Source organism: Pongo pygmaeus, chromosome 1 (genome assembly GCF_028885625.2).
Source record: "Pongo pygmaeus isolate AG05252 chromosome 1, NHGRI_mPonPyg2-v2.0_pri, whole genome shotgun sequence".
Lineage (NCBI taxonomy): Eukaryota > Metazoa > Chordata > Mammalia > Primates > Hominidae > Pongo > Pongo pygmaeus.
In genome coordinates, this window is record NC_072373.2 from 175,228,571 (window position 1) to 175,246,499 (window position 17,929).

Consider the following 17,929-nt stretch of genomic DNA (forward strand, 5'->3'; position numbering starts at 1 on the left):
TCAATACAAATGCAACCATCCGTTTTTTCCCAAATATTTTCAGTTCACAATTGGTTGAACCCATGGGTGTGGAGGACTGACTTTACCTGAATAACCAAGAAGGGTTAATGCAGGGAACCACACAAAAAAGTCAGCTTTTGTTGAATAGTTCAGGAAATTATTTACTACTCATAACATGGAATGAAGATGCATTCCAGGAAAACATTTGCAGACTTCAGACACAATGTATTCATACGTGGGGACTGTGTACACTTAATTGTTTATCATCTTCTCTTTTTCCAGGAAGCAATATTTTAGGAATTATTTTCTCTAGTCTGAATTAACAGGGAATATCAGATTTGCATATAACCATCTCCAAATTGCTTTGAAAAATATTTAGTAAAACTGACAACCTCAATATTTAATGAAAGGTATTATAAATTAGTGACTTGCAATCGAATGCCCGTGTTTGCATGTTTTTCCTTAAGCTCTTCACATATATGTTACTGTTCATTATAATACACAAGTAATAGACAAATCTGTTTAAAATCATCGTGAAGAAATCAGTCTGTCTTCATTTTTCTATATATTGATCAGAGGTTCTTTTGAGCATATGTTGGTTAATTGCATAGTTCAGTAATTGAATTTAGTATTCAAATAAACTTTAAGCAACACTGGTAGTCTCTTATCCGTTAAGTTGAATAATTTTCTTTTATCTGTATTTGTTGAGTCAGTGGGCAGACAGGAGCTTATCTCTAAACTAGCAGGTGGTAGGTACCTCCCCAGTAGGTTTTACTTCTTTCAACAAAGAAGGCTTAAATTACAGTAATGTATCCTTGTTGGGTTCAAGAGTAATCAGTTTATTGTCTCTTTAAAAAAATAAGGGTAGTTTTTCTAAGTAAATATTAAACTCTATTATTAACTTAAAAGCTTGCATGTTGATTTTTTAAAGCTCATTTGCAAGGATTAGGTAGATTTTGTGTGCATGTGTACTTAACTCCCAGTTAAGATATCGCCTGTACTTACGTTGGTTCATTTGCATTTTTCAAACGGGCAAGTTTCTGGATATGGATAGCAACATATGTACAAACATGTCTAACTAAAATTTGCAATATGAAAGGTAGCATGCAGAAAGATATTTTTGTCAAAATAGTCTATATTTTAAACCTAAAGATCTTTGCTAAACTGTGTGGGGGTAGATTAATACTGTACAGTGACAGTGTGTATCAGTACCATGAAAAACTTCAGTTGCAACAATTAAAAGTGCCAGGCCGGGCAGGGTGGCTCATGCCTGTAATCCCAGCGCTTTGGGAGCCCGAGGCGGGCAGATCACGAGGTCAGGAGTTTGAGACCAGTCTGGCCAACATGGTGAAACACCGTCTCTACTAAAAATACAAAAAATTAGCCGGGCATGTGGCAGCCGCCTGTAATCCCAGCTACTCAGGAGGCTGAGACAGGAGAATCGCTTGAACCTGGGAGGCAGAGGTTGCAGTGAGTCAAGACCGTGCCACTGCACTCCAGTGTGGGTGACAGAGCGAGACTCCATCTCAAAAAAAAAAAAAAAGAAAGTGCCATATTGATCTTATAAGTTAAGTAAATACTAAGCCTTAGTCCAAACAGTTGGCAAACAGATGAAGTCATAATCATAACTATTTGAATTCCTAGCATATTTATGGCACTATAAAGTATCATGGCAGTTACAAAGACTTGTTTATATTTTCATTTGCATTTGTGGGCATAAAAAATATTACATATTTAGGAAGTAGCCTAAAATACTGAAGAGATGAGTATGTATCCAACAATGTTAATTGTTCTTACTTTAATCGTAAACTGACCAATTAGAAATCATAATTGAACACATTAGTTCATCTGTATTGTTTTTCTTGAACAACTGAATACACAAGATTTAATGTTATTAAAAAATTTTTCAGGTTAAAAGTGACATTCAATAATTGTTGGCAAGCTCATTTCTCTTCTACCTTCGTGCCAGAGCTGTGCATCTCTTAACAACTGCTGGATTTACATGAATATTGTAAAATATTTTATAAAAATTATTTTTCAATTTTAAATGAAGTTGGAGTATCATAAAAAGCAGCAAAGATATTGACTCGTAGTCAAATGGCTAAAAATGTTGAAGTTTTATTAATATACTTGAAAAATATTGATTTTGAAATAATTTGATCTATAATCTTCTTTCTGGAGCACCATTTCCTTTAAACTTCTTCAACTGTGTACAGGTTTGTTCTCACTGCGCATATACCTGGACACCCACAGGCTGGTTTGGCATCCACCAGCCTTTTTTCTACTTTCACATTATCCTGTTCTTTAAAGACAAGAATTGTGTCCGTTATCTTTGTCCTCAGCACTGAGCATTTTGTCTGGAGCATAGCACTCTTAACAAATATGTTTTTAATTAATTTATAATCAGTGACCATTAATGGTTGCTTTTGTATCATTTGGATTTGGCATCTAATGAGAAAATAGTAAGTTAAATTCCAAAGATCTTATTAAAAGCTCAATACATTATGTCTGTTTGGAGCTATGACATTTTGCAATAGAACGATACTGAGCTGCTTTGTATGTGTTCTCTTGGTCAGTATGTAATTTTTGCCAAGGACAGGCTCTACTTAAAGTGATAACTCAAAATATCAAACCAAGCTAAATATGGGTTCATACTATCCCCCTCTGTGGTTGCTTATCTCTTTGTATTTGCAGCACCCTCCTGAAGATGTAGTGCTGCTTTGTATCATTCCTTAACCCTGTGTATAACGCACTGTTGCTTCCATTTTTAAGACCAAGAATGTTAACTACCTAGGAGGCAACATGGTATATTTCGCCTGTCAAGTCTTAAATAATATTTTTTTTTGAGATGGAGTCTTGTTCTGTCACCTAGGCTAGAGTGCAGTGGCGCAATCCTGGCTCACCGCAACCTCCGCCTCCTGGGTCCAAGCAGTTCTCCTGCCTCAGCTTCCCGAGTAGCTGGGATTACAGGTGCCTGCCACCATCCCCAGCTAATTTTTGTATTTTTAGTAGAAATGGGGTTTCACCATGTTGGTCAGGCTGGTCTCAAACTCCTGACCTCAAGTGATCCGCCCTCCTCAGTCTCCCAAAGTGCTAGGATTACAGGCATGAGTCACTGTGCCTGGCCTTATATAATAATATTTTTTAATTGCTGTTTTAAAGCTAATTGCCATATGTGTTAAATTTTTATTATAGATCATTAGGTACAACTCTGTGTTTTGCAGTTCTTAGATATATACCCACTTTCTTTAGTGACTATAATCATTGAACTCATTTTTGTTAATCAAGTCTTTTAAATAACAGCTTTATTGAGAAAGAACTCTTATACTATAAAGTTCACCCTTTTAAAGTGTGCATTCAGAGTTGTGAAACCATCACCACCATTTATTTTGAGAATATTTTCATCACCTCCAAAAGAAACCTCATACTCTCTTTTTCTTTCTCCTGCCATCCTGTGGCAACCACCAGTCTACTTTCTGTGTCTATGGATTTGCCTATTGTGAACATTTCATATAAACAGAATCATACAATATGTGGCCTTTTATGTCTGGCTTCTTTCACTTAGTATATTTTTGGAGTTCATTGAGAACTGAACTTCAGAACTTATTTTTGTTGAAATTCATTCAACTCACTATGTTCATTCAAAATACTGTAACTTGTCAGTATTTTGATCATTTTTAGAGCTAAAAAATACTTCATTGTATGAATATAACACATGGACATAAAATGGATTGTTCATTCATTCTTTCTGATGGACATTTGGGTAATTTCCAAACCTTTTGGTTGTTAAACAATGCTGCCATGAACACTCACGTATACGTGTTTTGTGTGGACATATGTTTCCATTTCTCTTACGAATATTTGTATGAATGGAATTGTTATGTCATGTGGAAACTTAGTAACCTTTGAGGAACTGCCAAACTGTCTTGGAAAGTGGTGGCCCCATTTTATAATCAATCAGCAGTGTGTGAAGTTTCCAATTTCTTCACATTCTCACCAATACTTGTTATTTCCTGTCTTTTTTTTTTTTTTTTTGAGATGGAGTTTCGCTCTTGTTGTCCAGGCTGGAGTGCAATGAATGGCACAATCTCTGCTCACCACAACCTCCGCCTCCCAGGTTCAAGCAATCCTCCTACCTCAGCCTCCCTAGTAGCTGGGATTACAGGTGCCTGCCACCACACCCAGCTAATTTTTTATATTTTTAGTAGAGACAGGGTTTCACTATGTTGGCCAGGCTGGTCTTGAACTCCTGATTTCAGGCAATCCACCTGCCTCAGCCTCCCAAAGTGCTGGGATTTACAGGTGTGACCCACCATGCCCGGCTTCTTTCCTGTGTTTTTAAATTTTAGCCATCCTAGTAGGTGTGAAGTGGTGTTTTGTGGTTTTGATTTGCATTTTCCTGAAGAAGCTTAGCATCTTTTTGTGAACCACTTGTATCTTTTTTGGAGAAACATTTATTCAAATCTTTTGGCCATTTTTATTAGGTTATTTGTCTTTTTATTGAGTTGTAAGAGGTTTTTTTTGTATTCTAGATGCAAATCTTTTATCAGATCTATGATTTGCAAATACTGTTTCTCATTCTGTAGATTCTTTTTTTCACTTTCTTAATGGTGACTTTTCATGCACAAAAGTTTTTATTTTTGATGAAGTTTATTTTTTCTTTGTTGCTTTTGCTTTTCCAAGAAATAATTACCTAATTCAAGGTCATGAAGATTTAGTCTTGCATTACATTGAGTTAGTTTTTGTATGTGGCTTGAGGTGGGGTCATTTCATTCTTTTGCTTGTGTATATTCAGTTGTCTCAGCACCATTTGTTGAAAAGACTGTCCTTCCTCCGTTGGATTACTTTTATGTCTTTGTCAAAGATTAAGTTGTCTCGTGACTCTTGCTAAAAATTAATTGACCATAAATACCAGGTATTATTTATGAAATTTCCATTATATTCCATTGATTCATTATGCTAGTACCAGATTGTCTTGATTACTATAGCGCTGTAGTAAGTTTTGAAAATGGGAAATGTGAATTCTTGAACTTTGTTGTTTTGACTATTCAGGGTTCCTTGTAAATTTTAAAGTTAGATTGTCATTTTTTGCAAAGAAATTAGCTGGAATTTTGATGTGGATTGTGTTCAATTTGTAGACCAATTTGGGGAATATTGTTATCTTAACAGTTTTAAGTTCCAGTCTATGAACATAGGATGTCTTTTTGTTTATTTAGTTCCTTTAATTTCCTTCAATGATGCTTTGTAGTTTTCATTGTACAAGTCTTGTACTTCCTAAGTATTTTATTCTTTCTGATGTTATTGTAAATGAAATTATTCTCTTTATTTTAGGATTACCCATTGTTAGTGTATAGAAATACAGTTGCTTTTGTATATTGATACTGTATTCTGCAACCTTGCTAAACTCATTTATTCTGGTATTTATTTTGGTGAATTCCTTAGGATTTTCTATGTGCAAAATTATGGCATCAGTGAATAGAAGTAGTTTTATTTCATCCTTTTTAATCTGAATGCCTTTTATTTTTTCTTTGCCTAATTGCCTTGACTAGACACTCCTGTGCAGTGTTGAATGGAAGCTGTGAGAGCAGACATCTTTGTCTCATTCCTAATCTAGAGAAAAGCATTCAGTATTTCACAGTTAAATATGATGTTCACTGTAGGTGTTTTTGTAGATGCCTTTAATCATGTTGAGGAAGTTCCCCTTTATTTCTAGTTTGTTGAGTGTTTTGTCGTTGTTTTAAAATCATGGCGTGGTGTTACATTATGTCCTTTATTCTGTTACTATGGTGTTATTATATTGATTGGTTTTTTGTTTGTTTTTTTGTATGCTAAACCTACCTTGATTCCTGAGATAAGTGCCACTTGGTCATGGTTTAGGATCTTTTTAATTTATGTGTGGATTTGGTTTACTGGTTTATTGTTAAGGATTTTTGTGTCACTATTCCTAGGGATATTGGTTTGGTGTGTGTATCTTTGTATATTATTTTAAAGTGTGATAATATATACATAACATAAAATTTACCATTTTATTCATTTTTAAGTGTACAGTTCTGTGGCATTAAGTACATTTAATTGTTCTGCATCCATCAGTCCCATCCATCTTCAGAACTACTTCATCTTCCCCAACTGAAACTCTGTACCCATTACATACTAACTCCCTATTCCCCCCTGCACCCAGCCCTTGGCAACCACCATTCTGCTTTCTTCATCTGTGAATTTGACTACTCTAAGTACTTTCATATAAGTGGAATCATGTAATATTTGTTTTTCTGTGATTGGCTTATTTCACTTGGCATAATATCTTCAAGATCTTCCATGTTGTAACATGTATCAGAAATACCTTTTCTTAAAGTTTGGATAATCCATGGTATGTTTGTATCATATTTTGTTTATTCATTTGTTGATGGACACTTGGGTTGCTTCCACCTTTTGGCTATTGTGAATAATGCGGTTATGAACATGGGTGTACAAATATCTGCTCAAGCCTCTTCTTTCAGTTTTTTTGTATGTGTGTATCCAGTAGAGTTGCTCAATCACATGGTAGTTCCATTTAAGTTTTTGAGAAACCTCTATACTGTTATTCATTGTAGGTGCACAGTTTTATACTCTTATCAGCAATGTACAAAAGTTCCAGTTTCCCCACATCCTTGCCAACATTTTTTTCTATATTTTTGATAATAACCATACCAATAGATGTGAAATTTCCTTGTCCATTTTTAGTATCAGGGGGATACTTGCCTCATAAAATAAGTTGGGAAGTGTTCCTTGCTTTTCTGTTTTTTGGAAGATTGAAGGATTGATGTTAGTTCTTTAAACGTTTTGTATAATTCACTGGTGATGCCATCTGGTCCTGGGCTTTCCTTTGTGGGAAGTTCTTGATTACAAGTCATTCTTTTTACTTGGTACAGGTCTTCAGATTTTCTGTTTCTTCTTGAGTCAGTTTTGGTGGTTTATGCTTTTCTAGGAAATGTTCATTTTACCTGGGTTATCTAATTTGTTAGCATACATTGTTAGTAGTATATCTTACCGTATTTATTTCTGTAAGGTCAGTGGTAATGTTTTTTTGGCCTGGCAAGGTGGCTCACACCTGTGATCCCAGAACTTTGGGAGCCTGAGCTGGGAGGTTCACTTGAGCCCAGGAGTGTGAGAACAGCCTGGACAACATAGTGAGTCCCTGTCTCTACAAAAAAAAAAAAAAAAATCAGAAAAATGAACCAGGTATGGTGGTGTGCTTCTGTGGTCCCAGCTACTCAGGAGGCTGAAATGGGAGGTTTGCTTGAGCCTAGAAGGTCAAGGCTGCAGTGAGCCATGATTGTGCCATTGCACTCCAGCCTGGATGACAGAGCAAGACTCTGTCTCAAAAATAAATAAAATAAAAAGTAGTAATGTTTTTGCTTTCATTCTTATTATTAAATTTGAATCCTCTCTCTTTTTCTCTTTGTCAGTCTAGTTGAAGGTTTGTCCCTTTTTTTTATTTTTTCAAAGAACCAACTTTTGGTTTTGTTTATTATATATTTTTAAATTTATTTATTTTTACTCTGACCTTTTCTGTTTCCTTCCTTCTGCTTGCTTTAGGTTTAGTTTATTCTTGCTTTTCATGTTTCTTAAGGTGGGAGGTTAGGTTGTTGATTTGAAATCTTTCTTCCTTTGTAATATAGGCATTACCAGTTAAAAATTTCCCTCTTGTGACCAGATATGGTGGCTCACACCTGTAATCCCAGCACTTTAGGAGGCTGACATGGGAGAATTGCTTGAACCTAGGAGTTCGAGATCAGCCTGGGCAACAAAACAAAACTCTATTTCTAAAACAAAACATAGCCGGGCATGGTGGTATGCAGCAGTAGTCCCAGCTACTGGGGAGCTGGGAAGTGGGAGGATCCCTTGAGCCCTGGAGGTCAAGGCTGCAGTGGGCTGTGATTGTGCCACTGCATTCAAGCCTAGGCAACAGAACAAGACCCCATCTCAAAAAAAAAAAAAAAAAAAATCCCCAAACAAGCAAATTTCCCTTTAATCACTGCTTTTGCTGTACCCAAAAGTTTTATATTATATTTTAATTTTCATTCATCTCAAAGTGCGTTCTTATCTATCTTGTGATTTCTTCTTTGTGCCATTGGTGATTAAGGAATGTGTTGTTTAATTTTCACATAGTTTTGAATTTTCCATATTTCCTTCTGTTGATTTTTAATTCCGTTGCAGTCAGACAACATATTTGGTACGATTTTACTTCTTTTAAATTGTTGAGGCCTGTTTTGCAACCTAACATATGCTCTATCTTGGAGAATATTTCATGCGCACTTGAGAAGAATCTGTATTTTACTGTAATTGGGTGGAGAGTTCTGTAAATGTGTTTTAGGTCTCTTTGGTTTATAGTGTTCTTTGAGTATTCTGTTTTCTTGTTGATCTTTTGCCTAATTCTGAGGTATTGAAGTCTCCAACTATTATTGTTGGTGTATTTCTCTCTTTAATTCTGTCAATTTTTGCTTCCTGTGTTTTAGATCTCTGTTGTTAGATGCATATGTGTTTATAATTGTTATATCTTCCTGATGGATTAACCTTTTATCATTACAAAATAGCCTTTCCTGGCTGGGTGTGGTGGCTCATGCCTATAATTCCAGCACTTTGGGAGGCTGAGGCAGGTGGATTGCTTGAGCTCAGGAGTTTGAGACTGGCCTGGGCAACATGGCAAAACCCCATCTCTATAAAAAATACAAAAATTAGCCAGACGTGGTGGTGTGTGCCTGTAATCTCAGCCACTTGGGAGGCTGAGGTGGAAGGATCATTTGAGCCTGGGACACAGAGGTTGCAGTGAGCTGAGATTACACCACTGCACTCCAGCCTGGGTGACAGACAGAGCCAGACCCTGTCTCAAAAAAACCCCCAAAACAGTGGGGAAGAAGAACAGCCTTTCTTGTCTCTGGTAATAGCTTTTCAGTGTCTTTTTTTTCCCCCAATGTTATTGTAGTCACCCTAGCTCTTTTTGGTTATTGCTTTTAGGGTATATATCTTTTCATCATTTTATCTTCCTGTTGTATTGACCTTTTTATTACAAAGTGTCTTAGTCTCATTTCTTGCCTTAATGTCTGTTCTGTCTAATATAGCCATTCCAGCTCCTGTATGTGTGTATGATATCTTTTTACATCCTTTTATTTCAATCTCTGTATCTTTGTCTAAATTGTGTTTGATGTAGACAGCATATGGTTGTATAATATTTTTTAAAAATTCATTCTGCAAACCTCTGCCTTCTAATTATTGTCCATTTGCATTTAATATAATTACTGGTAAGACAGGATTTACATTTGCCACTTTGCTTTTTGTTATCTCTTACATCTTTTTGTTCCTCTAATCCTCCATTACTCCTGTGTTTTATATTAAATACATATTTTCTGGTGTATCATTTTAATTCCCTTGTTTCTTTCTCAATATATATTTTTATTTTCTTCATGGTTGTCCTGGGGATTACAATTAATATCTTACATTTACAGAGAAGTAACCTTTACTCAGGTTCTTTAAATATTAACATTTTATCACATTTGCTTTATTTCTCTCTATGTATGTATTTAGATATACAGACATATATAATGTGCATGTGTGTATAAAATGTGTATGTATTTTGTTGTTCTTGAACTGTTTGAGAATGAATTACAGATACCATGCCCCTTTACCCTTATATACTTCCTAAAAATGAGGTTATTCTCTTAACCTTAGTATATTTATCAAAACCAGGAAATTAACATTGATCCAGTACTAAGTCCTGTGAAGCTAAAATGTAAAATAAAACACATAATAATTTCTGTTTCAAGATCCAGTCCAGGATACCATGTTGTGTTTGGTTGTCGTATTTGTCTAGTCTACTTGTCTTTGGTGACTCTGGCATTTTTTAGGAATAGAGGCTAGACCATTTTTAGACTGTTTTTTGGCCAGGCACGGTGGCTCACGCCTGTAATCCCAGCACTTTGGGAGGCCAGGGCAGGCAGATCACTTGCGGTCAGGAGTTCAAGACCAGCCTGACCAACATGGTGAAACCGTGTCTCTACTAAAAATACAAAAATGAGCTGAGCATGGCGGTATGCGCTTGTAGTCCCAGCTACTCGGGAGGCTGAGGCACGAGAATCGCTTGAACCCAGGAGACGGAGGCTGCAGTGAGCCAAGATGGTGCCACTGCACTCCAGCCTGGGAGACAAAGTGAGGCTCTGTCTCAAAAAAAAAAAAGATTGTTTTTTATTTTGGGTTTTCTCATTATTAGATTCAGGTTGTACGTTTTTGGTGGGAATATCAAAGAAGTGAGAATTGTGCTGTTTACGGTGCGCCATATCAGGAGGCACATAATAAGATCTCCCCCCTTGCTCCCCCTTAGATTTAATATCTGCTGGGTACATTTGACGATTTCATATGTGGTTTGATTTATTAATTTCTGTAGAAATTAATGATGGATATTCCATAGTAATGAACTACACCCACCTCAGAATCAGCCTGAACAGGCTGCCATAACAAAATACCACAGACTGGGTGGCTTAAACTACAGAAACTTATTTTCTTACAGTTGGGGCTAGAAGTCCAAGATCAAGAAGTCATTAGAGGCCGGGTGCAATGGCTCACGCCTGCAATCCCAGCACTTTGGGAGGCCAAGGTGGGCAGATCACGAGGTCAAGAGATCGAGACCATCCTGGCCAACATGGTGAAACCCCGTCTCTACTAAAAATACAAAAATTAGCCGGGCGTGGTGGCACATGCCTATAGTCCCAGCTACTTGGGAGGCTGAGGCAGGAGAATTGCTTGAACCCGGGAAGCGGAAGTTGCTGTGAGCCGAGATTGTGCCATACACTCCAGCCTGGCAACAGAGCGAGACTCCATCTCAAAAAAATAAAAATAAAAAAGAGGTCATTAGAGTTGGTTTCTGGTGAGGATTCTTTTCTGGGCTGCCTTCTTGCTGTGTCCTCACCTGGCCTTTCCTCTGTGCACTGACAAAGAGGGAGATCTCTGATGTCTCTTCCCCTTCTCATTAAGACACAAGTTTTATTGGGTTAGGGCCCTACCCTTATGACCTCATTTAACCTTGTTTATCTCCTTAAAGGCACTATCTCCAAATATAGTCACATTGAGAGTTAGGGCTTCAATTGATGACTTGGATTTGGGGAAGTAGACACAGTTCAGTCCTTAACACTGATTATGCTAGAGGACTTTTGTTTCTTTCACCAAAGAGGCTCTAGTTTTTACATCTACTGGGTGCATTTGATGATTTTATGTATGATTTGATATATTAACTCTATAGAAATTAATGATAGATACTCCATAGTAATGACATATACCCACTTAGGAATCAGCCAAGTGAAATTTTTTGTTTTTGTATGACTTAATTCCACTTTAATCCTAAGGTAATAAATTTAAGCATTTCAGATGTGTGCAAATTTAAAACTATCCTAAATTTTTTACTATTTGAGTCCTATCAGATTCCTTTAAGTAAAATTGGCTTACTTATAGTACTTATGAATTAAATGTATTTCTGAAAAGTGTTACACTTTAAAAACTGAATTTTTCCCATGCATTGTGATTCTAAGCATATTTAGTTCATCACCCCCTCCTTCTACCCTCGTCCAATTTACATTGTCTTCTAAGCTTAATTACCTTCCTGTTTTTTGTTTTATTTAGTTACAAACTTTGTTGGGGTGGGGGGAGATATGTGTTGGATTTCTTTAGATATCATTGATATGGCATTGAAGTTAGTTTTCTTCTGTGTTTTATGATTTCTGCTTTATATTTATGATCTTTTTCTTCATTGAGGTTAAACATTTTTAAATGGGATTATTTTATTTTGTAATGATTAAATTATATAGTAAATTGTGGGGATATGTAGGTTTCCAAAAACAAAAATACAAACTAGTGTAGGTATTAGGCAATTTGGGGTCCTGTTTGCTTTGTTACAAATTAGCATGGTGAGAACTGAAGGAAAGTCTGGCAGTTACCCTATTAATGGTTGAAGCTTTATATGGATTATTTTTCCATTTAACAATATTTATTAAATACCTACTTTATGCTAGGTACCAGCTTCTAGAGATACAGAGGTGGTCAAAAATAGATAGGGTCCATGCCCTTAGGCAGCTTGGTCTAGTGAGGGGCAAACAAATCACAGATAAGTGTAAAATTACACCTATGAGCAGTGCTGTGAAGGAGAAGTTGAGGATGGTAAGGGTATATGATAACTGGAGAAATTTGTCTATTTTAGAAATTCTGGAAAGGCTTCCCTGAAAGAATTAAAGATGTGTAGGAGTTAAGTAGGTTAAAGAGAACAGAAAGATGAGTTCAGGAATAGTGGCGTAAAGCAACCATTGATTGTGCCCATAGATTCTGTGGGGAAGGGATTCAGACAGCAGTTTATCTCTGCTCCATGATGCTGAGAACCTCAGCTGGAAGACTAAGGCTGGGGATGACTTGATGGCTGTAGGCTAGACTCATGTGAAGGCTCCTCCTCTGGCCTTCAGGGGCTGGTTGTCCGGTGAGACCTTAGTGAGACTATTGGACAAAACAACCATACGGGCCCTCTGCATTTAGCCTGGGTTCCCTCAGGACATGGTGTCCGTGTTGCAGGAGGGAGTGTCCCGAGAGAGAACCAGGAGGAAGCTGTATTGCCTTTCGTGACCTAGGCTTAGACGTGTCTCTTTCTGCTGTATTCTATTCACCGAGGCATGCACACACACAGTTCCACCCTGGTTCAGATCCAGGAGAAGTAAATGCCACTTTATGATGAAGAGAGACAGGTTCTGGAAGAGTATGTGGGGCCAGAAATACTGCTGTGGCCTTTTGGGAAAATAGTCCGATACATGAAGCATTATGCCTGACAAGAAGCTAAATCCCAGAGAAATGATCTGGAGTGCAGAAAGCTGGAGAGAGAGAGTTAGGGAATAGACCATTCAAGGCCTCGTAAAATATTTTAAATGTGATTTAAGCTTATCTTAAGAACAAAGGGAAGCCATGAAGGTGAAGGTTTTAAGGTTAACGTCAGATTAGTGCTTTATGAAGATCAGTATGAAGAGTAAATGTGTGTATGAGGCAGATGGAGACCAGTTAGGGAGCTGGTGAAGTAATCTAGGCATAAACCAGGGCTAGGTGGTAGCTTTGGAGATGGACAGAAGTAGAGGAATTGGAGAGAAATGTATGAGGTCCAATCACCAGGTCCTGGGGATGGGGATAGGAGAACAAAGTGTTAAGAATGGAATTGGAGAGAAATGTATGAGGTCCAATCGCCAGGTCCTGAGGATGGGGATGGGGATGGGAGAACAAAGTGTTATGAATGGAATTGGAGAGAAGTGTATGAGGTCCAATCACCAGGTCCTGGGAATGGGGATGGGAGAACAAAGTGTTAAGAATGATCCCCTGGCTTCTGGCTATGCTACTAGATGAATCTGATGCCATTCACTGGGATGAAGAACACAAGAAGGGGACCAGGATTTATGGGGGAAGGATCATGAATTTTGTTTGGGGCAAACATTGAATTAGAGAAGATGTCAAGTAGGCAGTTGTATTTGTGGGTCTGAAGCTCAGAGGAGAAGTCTAAGCTGGAGATAGAAATGTATGAGTCATCTACAGATAGGAGGTAATTGAGATCTGGAGTGTGGATATGGTCAACCAGAGAAATCGACAGGAACAAAAAGAGAAGAAGGCTTAGCACTGGGGTTTGAGGAACTCAAGTATTTGATGACTAGGAAGAGGAAGATGTACCAGAAGAGGAGACAGACTAGAACAGCCAGACCCATGGGAGGAGAACAGAGAGTGTGCTGTTCTAGGAGGCAGGGAAAAGAAGCCAGCATTTCAAGAGGAGGGAGTGGGCGGAAGGTCAAATACTCCTGAGAGGTAAGGTTAGGACTGAGACATAGTGAAATAAAGTTCGGTGGTGACCTTAACAGTAGCCATTTTGGAGAATGGGCACTCTGGAATCCAGATTGGGGTGTTGTCAGGAATGAGTCAGTGGTGTGGAGATGAAGATGGCAAATATAGATACCTCTTTGAAAAATTTATCCCCTCAGTGAGAAAAGAAAGGTGAAGACAGGAGGGCTGTTGATGAAGGCAAGCATTTGATATTTTATCATGAGAAATGGACAGTTTTTTGTTGTTGTTGTTGTTTGTTTTGTTTTGTTGTGTTTTGTAGAGAGACAGGGTCTCACTCTGTTGCTCAGGCTGGTCTTGAACTCCTGAGCTCAAGTGATCCTCCCGTCTCGGCCTCCCAAAGTGCTAGGGTTACACGCATGAGCCACCATGTCCGGCCTAGACAGTTCTATTTATTTATTTATTTATTTATTTATTTAGAGACGGAGTCTCGCTCTGTCGCCCAGGCTGGAGTACAATGCCGCAATCTCAGCTCTCTGCTCACTGCAAGCTCTGCCTCCCGGGTTCACACCATTCTGCTGCCTCAGCCTCCCGAGTAGCTGGGACTACAGGCGCCCGCCACTACACCCGGCTAATTTTTTTGTATTTTTAGTAGAGACGGGTTTCACCGTGTCAGCCAGGATGGTCTCGATCTCCTGACCTCATGATCCACCCGTCTCGGCCTCCCATAGTGCTGGGATTACAGGTGTGAGCCACTGCGCCCAGCCTGGACAGTTCATTTTTAAAGAAAGAGAAGAGGTCACCTTCTGAGAGAGCGAGTAGAGATGCCAAAATGATAAAAGTTGAGAATATTTGAGATATTCTTGGTGAAAGATGTGATTATAAGACAGAAGGGTAGAATCCATGCTATTGGTATTAATAGCTACCATTGATTTAGTATCTGCTCTGTCTTACATAGGAAATTTTTAGAGTAATCACTAATGAGTTTATTTGCTTTTTATCTTAATCCCTTTTCGTCAGAAGAATGATGAGAATGGAAACTGCTCAGGGGAAGGAATTGAATTCCCTACAACAAATTTATATGAACTGGAAAGCCGTGTTTTGACTGATCATTGGTCCATCCCTTACAAGCGAGAAGAATCACTAGGCAAATGCCTGTTGGCATCTACCTACCTAGCAAGACTTGGTAAGTTTTCAGACCTTAGAACACATGAGGACATTTGTTTCATAGAAGACCTGAGTTTAATCTTAGCCTTTGTTGTTGCCTAGCTGTGTGATATTGGACAGATCATTTATTCTCTTAGTCTTCACTTATCTCCTGCAGAAGAAAAGCTTTGAACTAAATTAATTGTTTTCTTCTACCTTCGATAGAGTATAAGATTATTTAAAATATAATTGAAAAGCTTAATGGAAATTGAAATTAACTTTTTCCACAGAAGCTTGGAGTACTTTAAATTAAGGCTCAATTCAACAGCTTTTTTTCTAAGAGAAGAAAGTTATATTTATTTAACAAACTTGTGCATATTAAGTGCCCAACATTGTTTTAAGCTTTATAAATATCAAGCTATTAAAATAATAAAATATCATTAGGTTGGAAGAGTGGGTGTCAGTATGAACACGGGTACTAAAAAAAGAGAAAATAACTTATTTTTCATATTGAATTCAGTTATGAAATGAATATGGCCAGAATATGGTGTATTTCTGACTGGCTTCTCAGCAGTAGCATTTATTGAGCGCCTGTTAGGATCTAGGTACTATGCTAGGCAGTGGGTCTGAAAAAAAGGAGTGTGTTTAGCAGTATTCCCAATGATAAGCAAAACCTATTATTGAGTTTAATAAAGAAATGTACTTTTTCCAAAAGATGATTTTACAGGGAATTTATTCATTCACTTAGCAAGTATTTATCACTTACTATGTGAATTGTGCCAGACACAAATCTGTGTAATGGAGTTCATTGGTTTGTTTTAGGGAAGAAGAGTAATTTAGGCATTTATTGCAAATATTTGTGTGGGTTTTTTTTTGTTTGTTTGTTTTTGTTTTTGGATTTTGAGACAGGGTTGCTCAGGCTGTAGTGCAATGGCGTAGTCATGGCTCACTGCAGCCTCAACCTCCCAGGCTCAAGTGATCCTCCCACCTCAGCCCCCCAAGTAGCTGGGACAACAGGCAAGCACCACCACACCCAGCTTTTTATTTTTTGTAGGGACGGGGTTTCACTGTGTTGCCCAGGCTGGTCTCAAACCCTTGGGCTCAAGTGATCCTCTTGCCTCAGCCTCCCAAAGTTCTGGGATTAGAAAATATTTGTGTTTCTATAGAACTTTTTAGGGAAATAATAATGGCTAGTAAGTAGCTGCTGTTGGTGTTTTATTAGCTATTTAATCAGATCATTGAAGTTACTCTGACATGGAAATGTAAGTTCAACCATTTCAGTTCAATTGGTATTTATTTAATCTAATGCTATAGTTATTTCTCAGCCTTTCCTTCATCAAAGGTATATATTCTACTTTTAATAATTTCGTAAGAATAAGGTTCCTATGACATAGTTCCATATGTATGAATTTAGAATGATGTATATGATTTTTACGAACTACCAAAGACCTAAATAAAGTGTATTATTTCATTCATTTTACTAAGGTCTTTCTGAGTCTGACCTAAATAAAGTATATTATTTCATTCATTTTACTAAGGTCTTTCCGAGTCTGATGAGAATTGTAGAAGGTTTATGGATAGGTGTATGCCTGAAGCATTTAAAAAGGTAAGAAAAATGTGCTGATGTGATATTTTGTGTGTGTCGGGGTGGCAGGGTGGGGGGTTGAAGGAAGAGAAGCTTTTTGTTTTTAGTTTTTTATGTATAAGACCAGTTTATGAATCTTGTTCAACTGAGGAATCCTCAGTGAAAAACGGAACTCTGAATTTGGGACTTATGAATGATTTACTTCTTTTATATTGTCTGTATGTCTTTGGTTAAATATAACTTTTATTAATAATAAATACTTCCTACTATTTAATTGCTAAAGAATAGATTAAGACTTAATTATACTAGGATATTGCATATATTAGTAAACAAAGACTTGTGGCACTTAGAAAGACAGTATATACTTATCAAAATATGAGCCGTTTTAAGTGTGTGAGACAGGAGAAGACATTTTAAACTACTGAAAGATTGACTAGGTATTCTCACTGACAGAATAGCATGCATAAGGCACCATCTCTATTAGAGCCAGAGTGATATGCCTGCTTCCATTCGGGTCACATCTCTTAGAAAACAGTGTTTCTTAACAGTGGGAATGGGAGATCACAAGAATTGTGTTTCTAAAAACAGACTGAATCAGCCTCCCTTTTTAGCAGATGAGCCTTGAATCCTCATTAGAGCAAGGACTGTGTCTGTTAATGTACTGCCGTTTCCCCCAGCATATAACTAAGTGACTGGCTCATAGAAAGAGCTCAGAAAAGTTTCAATGAATGATTCTTTTGCTGGCTTAACTTCTGGATTTTGACATCCATTTTTCTCCAATATCTAAATAAGTCACTAGAACTTCAGATGGGTAATGTTTGCATTTATCTTAAGACCCAGTAAGGCTGGGTGCAGTTGCTCACGCCTGTAATCCCAGCACTTTGGGAGGCCAAGGCAGGCAGATCACCAGGTTAGGAGTTCAAGACCAGCCTGGCCAACACACTGAAATGCCATCTCCACTAAAAATGCAAATATTAGCTGGGCCTGGTGTTGGGCACCTATAATCCCAGCTACTCAGGAGGCTGAGGCAGGAGAATCTGTTGAACCCGGGAAGTGGAGATTGCAGTGAGCCGAGATCACACCATTGCACTCCAGCCCGCATGACAGTGCGAGACTCCGTCTCAAAAAAAAAAAAAAAAAAAGAGACCCAGTAAAACAAAGAGTTCATTTGCAAATAGTTATTCCCAGTTGCATTTTGGTAGGCAGAATCTCCCTTGGTTCAAGCCTTAAAAAAAATATATAATTCATTTTAGAAGCAAAAGTAGCTTCATTTTTTAAAAAATGGAGAAATCTTTTCAAATTGTCATTTGGGCAAAGATTATATGAAATCAAGATTTATCTTCATTTTAGATTAGCTCATCTATCAGTTTGTAGTTTAAA

General features: G+C 37.6%; 1 protein-coding gene across 6 annotated transcripts in view; it reads left to right on the forward strand.

Annotated features, from left to right (window-relative positions):
• Window positions 1-17,929, forward strand: part of USP24 (ubiquitin specific peptidase 24) — a 147,414-nt gene that overhangs the window by 22,071 nt on the left and 107,414 nt on the right. For 4 of the 6 annotated variants that reach the window (XM_063655252.1, XM_054485951.2, XM_063655262.1 and 1 more), the window contains 2 exons: window positions 14,839-15,004; window positions 16,503-16,570. In XM_063655252.1, coding sequence (XP_063511322.1) covers window positions 14,839-15,004; window positions 16,503-16,570 — 234 coding nt within the window. The remainder of the gene's footprint in view (window positions 1-14,838; window positions 15,005-16,502; window positions 16,571-17,929) is intronic. The other 2 variants (XM_063655254.1, XM_063655265.1) reach the window with 1 other exon arrangement.